The sequence below is a fragment of the Aspergillus ochraceoroseus genome, assembly GCF_002846915.1.
Source record: "Aspergillus ochraceoroseus IBT 24754 chromosome Unknown P175scaffold_1, whole genome shotgun sequence".
In the NCBI taxonomy this organism is placed as follows: domain Eukaryota; kingdom Fungi; phylum Ascomycota; class Eurotiomycetes; order Eurotiales; family Aspergillaceae; genus Aspergillus; species Aspergillus ochraceoroseus.
Genome location: NW_024468476.1, coordinates 929,311 through 941,223, shown reverse-complemented (window position 1 = coordinate 941,223; position 11,913 = coordinate 929,311). Strand labels below are relative to the sequence as shown.

Sequence of the window (11,913 nt, the reverse complement as noted above, 5' to 3'; positions counted from 1 at the left end):
TCATAAAATTGGTATGGAGGAAATGCAATATTGTCTCTACTGGGTGCAGGAATCCTACAGTTAGCTACCCCTTCGGGAATATTGTAATTCCGATACTAACGCCACCAACCTCTTTCATCACATCCCGTATTCATTAAAGTACGTACTAAGCTCTATCTTACCTTTCAACAACACTGCACAGAGACAAGGATCCATTTATTTATATGTTTACAAAAGTGAAAGCAGTAAATATTTGATCTTGTCAAAATGACAGAAGATCAGGACTTGATGGCCAAGATCAGCCAGCTTGCTGGTACGCGCCTCGTGAGAGGGGTTCTTATACGCATTAAGCTAATAATATTTCCCAGGCCAGATCAACAGACACAAAAATGAAAACATTCAAATACAATCGCCATACACAAGTGAGACGCATCCTGCTCCTTATGTCTCACGACATACGCCACATCGCGGACGTCCTGGTTGGGCACCATATCGTGGCCGACCGTACGGACGAGGACGCCCTGTAGCTCCCCACCGGCACCGTACTCTCGTTCTCAACAATTCAACAACACCCGGAGCTTCGCAAGGCTTAACCCCTCCTCCGGGCGCGATTTCAGACCATGATGGTGATAGTCGCTCCGTCACACCGAATGCTTGGGTCACAAAACACGCGCGGCACATGCAGCTAATTAACTCTGCGATCTACGACAAAGATGCTGAGAAACGCGTTAAAGCTCTGGAGGAGACACGCAAGGCGAAGTCACTAAAAAGGGCGCAGATCGAACAGGACAAGGTGCTACGGTACGCTCTGGGCGTCAGCAGCAAGTTCCCATCGAGCTCCATGCCCCAGGTTTCTACTGCTGGTGAACCGTCCGCTGAGCATCAGATTTTGGTTAATGATATCCCCTTTAAAGTGTCCCGCGGGGGCAGCAAGTTGATCAGAATTTCTAGTGCGAACCCCATCAATCTAATTTTGGTCGAAAGAGCTGGCTTACCGTTAATAGATAATCCAAACACTGCAAACACCACACCGAAGAGGGTGAAGATTGCTGGAGTGGCGTTTGTTCGAAGCAAGAACGGCAATCTTCATCGCCTGGGAGCAGTGGCTTCAAAAAGGTGAACCTTTTCTCCACAGTTCCAGTGACTACAGAATACTCACAATTGCAGACCACCAGGGGTATTTAAGAAAAAGGCACTCTGCGAAAGATTTTCCACGACCGGTACCGAACGCTTTCCCTCAAACCGGCCTTCAGATTCCTTTGCCACCACGATATTTCGCTTCGAGCGATACTGACCAAAATTTCTTGTTCTAGGTACCTGCTACAAAGGACCAAGCTGTCCGTATATCCATGACCCGAACAAAGTTGCTATTTGCAAAGAATTTCTCCAGAATGGCAAATGCAGCGCAGGTATGAGTTGCGATTTGTCTCACGAACCATCACCTCATAGGTCCCCTGCGTGTGTGCACTTCCTCCGAGGTCGTTGCTCTAATCCAGAATGTCGATATGCCCACATACGAGTGACTCCTGGCGCGCCCGTGTGCAGGGAGTTTGCGACTTTAGGCTACTGTGAAAAGGGCGAAACATGCGAGGAGAGACATGTTCACGAATGCCCTGACTACGCGAACACGGGTGCTTGCCATAAAAAACACTGCCGCCTGCCTCATGTTGACCGTGCTGGACAGATTCGGAAGAATGCTGCGCCTAATGGAGGCGATGCTGCTGACGGCACCGAAGAGTCTGATGCCTCTAGTGAGGAAGAAGAGTACGAAGAGATCGACTCCGATGACGTTGACTCGGACGATCTTGATTCCGACGAGGCAGAGCTCATCGAACCTGTCGACAGCGGTGAAATCTCGCAGCAGCAAGATTTCATCCGATTCTAACTGTACATGCTCACTAACCATAGCCTGTAATCGACGACCAGGTTGTATTTCTTTTTAGGAATTGCTGCAAGAGACCGGGAAAGAAAGGGAGGAAAGGGAGAGATTATTCTATACCTTGAATGCTGTCGCCATTCAGTTTATTTTCGACTTTATACTTCTTGTATTCGAATGGAAGATACCCATAGCATGCATGTTTCACGAGGGCTCGGTTGTCTCAGGAGTTGATTTGACGGTACATTGAGTCATCGCGACTGGAAATCGCTTTTCAGCGAGTTGATCAAGGACGGCATACAGGATTGTAGTATTACATGATGTCATGTCTCCTACGACGAGGGATAGATAGATAGCAGCGCAATGGATTTGACCTTTATTTGTTTTTTTTTTTTTTCCCCTCTCTTGCAACCCCTTCTACGGTACACGACTTGTTCTTTTTATTCTCCGACGCACCTTCCTTACTACGAAAACCACGCACGGTCTGTTAGACAGCCACAGCGTCCAGAGTCCGGGGAATGGGCGAGTACCCTCCACACAAGGGGACCCTCTGCCACGAGTATGACTCACAACAGCTCCCAGCAAGTCAAGTTAGGTAGGAAAAAAAAGAAAAAAAAAGAAAAAGAAAAGGAGAAGGCCCAGGAAGGAGTGAAAATCGTCTCGACACCCCACAACGCGGATCCTTCATGAATTCAATGCAATGCAATGCAAGCTAGCTAGTAGTTAGTTAGTTAGCAAGCTAGTCAACTTCCTACGGAAGTCTACCTACGATTTCCTTCCCCCCTCCAAATAACAAATAACCAGTGGCAGTACTCTGTCAGCGGGTGACACTAGCTAGTTACCTAGGTACTAACTAACTAGTTAGTGATCATGAGTCGTGACTGACTGGCTCTCGGGGCCATTTGCCTCGCGAGTCGAGCAGAAAATAGAACGGGCGTGACGAGTTGGCGGCGGGCAATAATAATAATAATAGCAGCAAGCACAGAGTATGCTTAGCATCCACTAGAATCAGAAGTAAGGCCCGGCCTTGTTGGGGACAATTTCTACCTAACCTCGGAATAGGGTATTGGTTCTTTTGTCATTGGGGGGGGAGGGGGAGGTTACGCTGCCTTGGGTTTTATGTACATATATACCTAGGTAGTAACTACTAGTAGAGGACTTGAAACAATGTGCTGGCTCTGTTCCGTTGCGCGGGAGTCGGTTTCAGGTTCTGTTCTATATTTGATCTGTCTGTCTATAGGTAGTTAGGTGTACTGGAAATGAGTTTTATATTTGGATCTCGGATGAGTCCCGGTCTCCATTGACGGGTTGGAGGGCTGTCTGACTGCCCTACCTACCGGTTCGAGTACATGCATCTTTTCAGCTTTCCAAGCTTCAATGTAGCAGGGCAGGGCAGGGCATGGCATGGCATAGCATAAACGTGTAGGAAGGAAAGGGGTCTGTGTGTGTTTGAGTCTGAACGGTCCTACCTGCTGAGCATCTATCCAGTACCCAACAATGCAAAACGGATTACTAGGGACTGGTTATGAGCCGGTGATCTGATCCCTTATTCCTGCAAATCCAACCCCCCAATTCTAATGTAAATGGTGCCTGACAAGCCACCTGGACAGATCTAATCGTCATAGCCCACCACTCTTATTGGGCCAGATCTGTTTCTTTCTTTTTTTTTTTTTCTCACTCTGATCGTCGAGTCCGCACTGTTTTCCCTATCCGGAGCTACCCAAGGTAGGATATCGCGTAGCCCCTCGTTTACCTAGGTGGTGGTAGGTAGTCTCATGGGGAAAACCCGTCTGGAATCCGATAGGAAGCCCCGGCGGTCCTATGATCCATGCTATCTTGGAAGTCCAAATTCAGTTTACGTTCCCAGTGAGGATGTCGTTGGCTTTCCTGGGAATGATTATGGCGTCTGCTACTAGTAGCTAGTCTACTGGGCCTCCTAATAGTTAGTAGCTACCATAGTAGACTAGACTAGAGCGCGGTATCTTGCTTTGCTTTGCCTGTACATACCGTCTACAGTCTAGTATGTTCCTCTACAGGTCACTGTACTTGCTGCTTCGGGTTTGTTCCACCTTAGATACTACGTAGTTATCTCTGCGCTCCGATCTTGATCAACGGACAGAGCTTTCTATTGTAGTACAGTAGAGTAGAAGTGTTCGGATTCAAGGTTTGCTTGACCGCTGATTCGATGCGCTGCTACCTCAATACTACGTAGGTACTTGGTATCTGTAGCAGGAGCAGGAGTAAGATAGGTAGCATGTATGTACATACAGTGGTACTTGACTGGTACTCTACTAGTATAATCTAGGACTTGTTATCTGAATCTATACTGCTCCTCCTACTCTAGTAGTAGTACTAGGTAGTAGAACCTCTTGCCTTAGGACTCGACCGCAACTTGAACTATACCCTTTGCCATTTCATTAAGATTTACTTGATTAGATACAGTCTTGGAGACCAATTCTGAAACAAAGAAGAAGAAAAATGGAACAGTTGTTTACCGCTTTTTGTTGAATATGTACGGAGTAGCAAAAGTCTCTTGACATTTTCCCAAGGGGTTATGCATCCATTCATTCATTCATTCATTCATTTAACTATATTTGGTACTTTTTGTACGATGCTTCTTATCTGCTTCTCCCTGCTAACTAACTAGTGCTAAGTTAAGTAGTTGTACTCCGTCCTACCTGCGGGAGAACTAGGTAGCTTCTCGAAGTACGGAGTCCTCCGTACGGAGGAAATAGGAAAGTAAGTAACTAACTAGGCACGGTAATGATCACGATGAGTAATGATAATAACTGGAATAACTAACTAGTTAACTACCCAACTAACTAATAATAATCATCCCCATGAGCGATATGTACCATGTACGATCAAACTCAAGTTATGCAGCGATGTTGGGCAACAATTGCATCTGCAGTTTGCACCCAAGTCCGCGTCCGAATGCGACTGGTTGATCTGCATTGGTCCACTTCTGACTGACTACATAACTAGTTACTGGATAGTTCGGTAGTTAATTACAGGACCTTGGACATGATTATCAATATCGAGTCTGTTAACAGCATAGTTGACTAATGGAGTAAGTAAAAATGAGAGGGAAAGAGTTAGTAAACAATACCCTGGAATTGGGGTTAGTACTCCGTACTCCGTGCTTCTGTTCATTCATAACTTAGCTATAACCTTTAGCTGTCTATCCTATGTAGAACAAAGTTTAACGGCCATTATTCGTGAAGAGTGATAAAATCGCTTTCTTGGAAAGTGAGAGGCTCTCCACCGATTGATTGCATCCGGCTCTACAATTGGATCGATGGCGCTTGTACACCGCCAGAATGGCCACTCCAGCGGCGTCATCCAAGGTGGCGATTACCGAGAATGGAGTAGCCATTCGAAGGCCAAAAGGAAAAGGTTGCGGGCCGGTCAATAGAATAGGTATCTTGGGATGGCGAAAAAAAAGTCTTGGTTCTGGACTGTCGCATGGTTAATACTTACTCTAGGAGGCGAATTTTTGTTTGTCTGGAAACGCCGCTCAACTCCGGCTAATGATAGCAATGATACTGAGATGATGACCATGTCCGTATTCGAAACGGATAATCCGGGTTTCATCCGGGCCTAAACCGCGTTCCGGGTTCTCTGTGAAGTTGTCTTTGCTGGCTGCTCAGGGTGCAGGGGGTTGACTATCGGGCCCCTGGGATTGAGGGAATGATCCGAGCGCGAACGCATGCAACGCCAGCGGGATCTGTATGAAATATGGGGTCTCTGCTATTCGCTGCTTGGCTTTTTTTGCCCTCTCGTGCTTTTTGCGTCTCCTTTTCTTCCCTGACCCGGGGATGGGTGGGAGGGAAGCTGGTAGAATGAAGGCGATTCCTTTGTCCTCGGCACCTGATATTCGCCCTGAAGGACAGCATCATTCGGTCCATGAAACGTGGCAGGGACGGAGATGACTACCTGGGGTTCTCTTGATCCTATTCGTAGCGCTCCCGGGGTGATCCATAGCTTTGTAAGCGTTCCAAAGGGACAAGTAACTATAGTTAGTTACGTTCCCCTGGAGCCCTAGTTTTAAGGGAGCCATTTTGAAACAGGGAATGATGTCAGGTACTTCCCAGGTGGGAAGGCATCGAGAAGAGTAGAGTCTAGAGTGAATCATAGCCTCCTGCATTGAAGTGGGTCGCGCGGATGCTCTTCAAAGTGTTTCATCTTATCAGTGGTTGTTCTTGTGGTTAATTATTATGAACAGAGATGAAGGAGGTATCGGGAGTTCGGAATGAATGTGCTAGTTGAGTCAGATGTCATGGACTTTTGGCGATGTTGTTCTATGGATCCAAGTTCACAGATAGGGATGCCCGTTCTTATAGAAGCAGCGATTTTGGCCGATACGCTCGTCCTGATCGGACCACGAAGCCTGAGGAATGAGAGTAATGGTGCCAGCACCAGCATCGAAAATGGTATCCAGCGGCTTATCCGAGCCGTTATTGAGTCCGGGAGCATTTTTCGGGACACCATCATTGGAGAAGCAGAACCTAGCGTAGTAACGGGTTAACCCCTCCTCCTCCTTCTTCCCGAATCGTGATCATTGTTGTACTTTGGACGAAGGAAAACTGATGATCAGAGACATGAAGAACAGGAATAGGAGGAAAATTAGTCCTGCGTTGGCTCGTGACGGCACACTAGGTACTCAGGTATCACCAGACGGACTGCTGAGATTTCCCAAAACAGCCTCTCGCACCTCCACCAGCGTTCGTTGTTATTATTATTATTATTATAACCCGAGTGCGAGTCGATAATGGAATTCGCCTGATGCTGCATGAAAGTCAGATCTCGCACAGTAATTGGATCTGGCACCCTTGAATGGGAGAGATCACAGATGGTACTGTGCGAGGTCTAGGATAGCACGGGTTGGCTACTGCTTTCCCCCGCAGGACCTCAGAGCAGCGATGATGATGATGATGATGATGATGATGCCTTACTTTATTCGAACTACGAAGGCTTGCTTAAATTTTGGGCTAGAGACTTCCGGGATGCAAGTGACCAACCTGCGCGGTGGCATAAGCTCTGGCCACTGTCGAGTCGCACATGTTTGAGGTAAGACAGTGTATGGAGTCGTACAGCCGGGGGAAGGGAGATCCCAGAGAGGGGCTGACGAAGGAAAACAAAACCTGATTTCCTCAGTCAAAGGGATTTATGGGTGAAGATAGAATCTGATCTGTTGGGAGGAGGGAAGTGCATGCGGCTTGCTTCCGCAGTACATAACTGTCATCACTATATCGAGGCCAGACTTGGATAATTCTGATTATTATCCTTTTTATTATTTGGGAAAAAGGATCCATATGGGATATGAAAGGTGGATCACAGATCACTGACGGGCCGGGCCTACTGTACCAGTTTTTCTCAAGTATGTAGACTCTGCGAAATACCGGAATATTGGAGGTAAAAGAAATAAAGAAGATCATGAGATAGATTCGACTGTACAGGTTGGCTGACTGGCTTCCTGTTGGGCATCACTCTTTTCTGCAATCATAATAAAGGATAGTTCTTTGATAAACTTGATCTTCAGGAGAGAATATTTTTTTCTCCTTTATGACCTAAAGAGAGCTGGATACCAATCATTCAGAAAAGGATACCATTCCATACACCAGAATCTCGTCGAGTCCGTGCAACTTTTACCTTGTGGTCAGTGCCAGAGGTATTGTAATAACAGAACTGTTGATAGGCTGCGAGAAACCCAAAAATAAAAAAAGAACCTTCCTTTCAGGTTGTCTGCCCCACTGGTAATAGAGTGAAGTAGTATACAGAAAGGAAATCCCTAGAGAGTTGAATAGGTACCCAAGTATAGTGAAGTTGGTAAAATCAGTCTTGTATGCCAGGTACCTGGAATAGGATGGAAGTACCAAGTACTAGATAGAAGGGGGGTTTCTTCTCTGGATAACCTCACAATTCACAAATTAGGATGGATTCCTGGTACACACTCATGCTTATTCATCTGGCCCTGGAATCCAAGTCCCCCAAGCCAAGCTGCACGTCTGCCCAACGAAGCATCCAATGATCGAACTCCGTTAAACTCGGGAGCCGTCAGAATTCATCGCCTCGTCTTGACTTTTCCGCTGACCGCCGGATGCTCCAATGTAGGGCCGATGGAGGAACGGTGGGCTGGATGGAATTGTATGGGTTGATTTGATTTGATTTGAAAAAAAAAAAGAGAGAGATTTCTAACTTGACGAGCAGATTCAGGTACACAACTCTTATTATGATGATGATGATTATGATGATGGTTAGAAAGAGTCATTGAATCCAAGTAGTTATATTCAGAAATTCCCCTCCACAGCTCACACCACTTTCTCTTCTCCTCAGCTTTATTATCAACATTATTATTTCTCTTCCCCCAGAGAAATAAAACGACGTGACCTCTTCTTCGGCCTTTTTGTCTTTCCCCTCTTTATCCTCTTCTCTCTCTGCTCTCTTCCTTCTCTCTACCACCAAAAAATCCCCCTGCACCTTTTTTTATCCATCATTTTCATCCTCATTATCTCTCTCACACCGCCTCTTGTTTGTTTGTTTCTCATCACCTCTTTTTCCCTCTTCTTCTTCTTCACACACACACACACACAGTCATGGCGAGGTATTCCCAACCCGCGTTTGACTTCTACCAACAATCTCCCTCTACCACACTCGACACAAAACCACCATTCCCAGAAGAAGACGAGATGAGTGTATTAGACGACAAAATTCTCGACTCTACCTCTCCCGATCTCACTTCGTCCGTCGCCGACCATCGACGGTCTTCATATGAACACGCCCCCGATGCGTTCCAACATCGAGATTCAGTCTGGTCCGATTTCTCCCAATCAGTATCCAGCACCCAATCTCGTCACGGCTCGCAAGTCGGCCATCCTTTCCTTGAATCTGCCCCCAACCCTTTCATGAGGATGGATGGTCCTCATCCATCCGCTCCATATGGCCAACCAGCACCGTGGTCGATATCGAAAGATTCGGGGTCCTGTACGCCCTCTGCTATGTACGAGCACTTCCCAACCGACCTTGAGAATAGTTCGGCGGCTCCTTATGCAGGTGGCGCAGTGGGCCCGGTGAACACCATCAATATGCCGTCCATGTCGTATCATCGGCAGCATATGGCCTTTGCACCCCCCGGCGCGGTTGCCATGTCCCCCCAGTCGAGTCAGGGCTGGATGCCTGCCTCGACGGACCTGCCAGATGCTGGCTCTCGACCCAAGAACAGCCCGACCTACCGAAATAGCTCGCCTCTGAGCGTTCGGAGGGACGGCATTCGGAAGAAGAACGCTCGTTTTGAGATCCCTGCCGAGCGAACTCTAAGCAATATCGACCAGCTAATCAGCCAGTCGACCAACGAGGAGGAGATTAAGGAACTGAAGCAACAGAAACGCTTGCTGAGAAACCGTCAGGCTGCGTAAGTGCCTCCCTCCCGTGGATCTGTGGTAATCAAGCACTAATAATAATATATTCTAGTCTGGATTCGCGACAGCGCAAGAAGCTCCACACTGAGAAACTTGAGGAGGAGAAGAAGCACTTCACCCAGCTTATCAGCGAACTCGAAGAAGAGTTGCAAAATACGCGACTCCGGGAATCGGACCTCCTTCGCGAGAAAGGTGAATGGATGGCTGCCCAGCAGGAAATCACTCAGTATATCAACACCATGCACATGGACAAGGACGAGATGATCCGCGTTCATACCTTGGAGACCGCTGAACTTCGAAAGAAGAACAGTATCCTCAAGGAGACCGTCGAAAAGCTCGAGCGCCATGCAAGGTCGAATATCACCACTGAGTTTTCGGACTTTGAGAACCTGACCATGGAAAGTAGTCCTTGGGAAGACTTTACCATGGTCAATAGTCTCTCTCTGGACCCGGAGCCGGTCGCTGCGACCCAGTCCTCGGCTATGGTTGTTGCTACCAATGAGAAAGCCGCTCCTGAAAAGGTTGCGAACAGCGAGTACCCCTTCAGCTGGAACGCTTTCTACATGTGTCTCCTTTTCGGTGCCTTCATCGCCTCGAACAGTGCCTCGCTTCCCGCTCGCGCTCTCCCTCACCTCTCGGAAGAATACCGTGCGGAGTCTGCCAACGTCCTAAAGGCTGTCCTCGCGTCGTCTCCTCCAGAGCTCGCCCAGTCCGCGAACCAACCGGCTGTTTCCGCCCCCGCGCGACCCCTCCCAACCACCATCACCGGGGCTGAGATGGCTCAGATGACTGGGGCTCCCACGTCGAACCTAGACGCGCTTCACAGCACACTCACCATGCCGACCAAGGAGCAGGAGCAGGAGCAGGTTTTTGCCCTGAACGCCGAGCAGTACAACTCGCTGACCACCTTTGACGATACCGGGATTGAGTACAAATCGCAGCAACCCTCAAACCTGCAACAGGCCCTCGCCGCATTGAGGGGTAACGCCGGGCAAGCTAGAATGCCAAGCAAGACCACGTCGGATGTCTATTCCAGATCACTGATGTGGGACCGTGTTCCTGAAAAGGTGATCCGGGACTTCCAGCGTATGGTTCATGAATATGGCGCTTCTCCTGTGAAGGAGGAAGACTCTAGCTTTGTTCGAGCATAACAGTGTGACTGGGTTGTTTACGCCATGCACTTTAGGTATCTCATTTCAGCTCTTCATATCAGCGTATCCCGAGACAGCCACCTTCTCTTGCCCTGCCCGCAACCATGCCTCCACATAAACGCCCTGCTCAGGTTCCCGTGCTTCCACCCTCCGCCTCTCTGCTCTTCTCTCGTTTTTCCGTCTCAAATCTAGCGCCTTATCTCATTTCTTTTCCTTCCGATATACGACTCTTGGCCAGCTTTAGCCAGACTTAGCCATATACTTGCATAGAACAGCTTACCATTTCCTTCGCCTGGATATATCTTTTATCGACTAGCTCTTCATGACTTTGTCTGACAATTTAGCGATGTGTTTTATATATATATATTTTTTGGTCTCGCACTCCTTCGGTTTTATCGGCGTACATGTGGATTTATCGTCTCCCGGATTTGCGCTTTGGAATGGATCTCGCGACCACCCCAGAGCACGTTACATCTGTGTATACTCTGTGTTTAACGTGGTGTTTTTCATTTTGAACAGCCTTCCCCAGGGCAGTACGATTTGAAAAGAATAACCCCAGTGTCTCTAACCGCTACTCTGGAACTACGAACAAGCCAGAGGAACACAGACAAGCGGAACGGAGTCTTGCTAGCCACTGTATGGCCTTTTTTTTTTTTTTTTTTTGTTTTATTTTACATTTTCCTTCTCCACATTTGGACATTTTGTATTCGGGACTTTTTGAGTTTTTGTTTTTGTTTTTTTTTTTCTCTTGCATCGGTGGGTGGACCGAACCTGGGCCAAGGGTGGTTATTGTGTTACGATTATTAACGATACGACTGGCATGTTTTTATGAACTGAAATGTTTTTCTAATGTCTATGTTTCTATGCGTTGAATTGATGGTTTGCTGGACAGCCGGCCTGCCTCGCTGGGTGGTGTCTTGAGCGTTTGATTTTATTTTTTATTTTTCATTTTTTATATTTTCTTCTTCGACCAACCTTACACAAGGTTACCTCACATTCTCTTCACCTTTTCCTTTGTCACTATATACTTTGACAGGATCACTTTTTATTTGTGGTTTTTAACACATCAGATCAGGTTCGTTGGCATTGGCAAGGCCAACTGACCGGACTTGAGGCGACTCGCATCGCCATTCCATTCTTTGAAGCAATCACAGGAACATTTCTTTTGTCACATGTGTAATAGCTTCGCTTCTTCTTCTCCTGAACCTGTACTGTATATATTGGCATAATAACAATGTGAAGGGTTCTCATTGTTTATTCCTTACAATTTGACCACGTGTCTTGGTATCTGTCCATCCTGGTCTTTTTTAAGCCTCCTATTTACTAACTATATCCTGACTCCTTAATAAGATATTCGATCAAGATAACTAGCACCTGGATATTGCGGATCTTTCTTGAATGCCTCGAGAGTTTGCGCCAAAGGCATGCCATGCCGCATGGGGGTTAAGGGCTCCCCAGCAGCAGCACGCCGGAAAAGCGAGAGGGGCAC

General features: G+C 47.4%; 2 protein-coding genes across 2 annotated transcripts; both read left to right on the top strand.

Annotated features, from left to right (window-relative positions):
- Nucleotides 1-150: 150 nt before the first annotated feature.
- On the top strand, nt 151-1,864 carry P175DRAFT_0519945 (CCCH zinc finger protein; the record flags this gene model as incomplete). The annotated part of the gene is made up of 4 exons (XM_040899130.1): nt 151-292; nt 348-1,095; nt 1,147-1,199; nt 1,293-1,864. The coding sequence occupies exons 1-4, from the start codon at nt 247-249 to the stop codon at nt 1,862-1,864; spliced, it is 1,419 nt and encodes a 472-aa protein (XP_040755337.1). The 5' UTR covers nt 151-246.
- A 6,425-nt stretch (nt 1,865-8,289) lies between these two features.
- P175DRAFT_011247 (putative bZIP transcription factor) lies at nt 8,290-10,743 on the top strand. The gene is made up of 2 exons (XM_040892363.1): nt 8,290-9,266; nt 9,326-10,743. Exons 1-2 carry the CDS (start codon nt 8,452-8,454, stop codon nt 10,422-10,424), a joined length of 1,914 nt encoding a protein of 637 aa, XP_040755336.1. The 5' UTR covers nt 8,290-8,451; the 3' UTR covers nt 10,425-10,743.
- Nucleotides 10,744-11,913: the final 1,170 nt, after the last annotated feature.

Excerpts from the sequence above, each read along its gene's own strand:
- P175DRAFT_011247 (XM_040892363.1), top strand. The coding sequence starts at position 8,452 with ATGGCGAGGTATTCCCAACCCGCGTTTGACTTCTACCAACAATCTCCC. Across the intron at positions 9,267-9,325 it reads CTGAGAAACCGTCAGGCTGC|TCTGGATTCGCGACAGCGCA; the intron begins GTAAGTGCCTCC and ends AATATATTCTAG.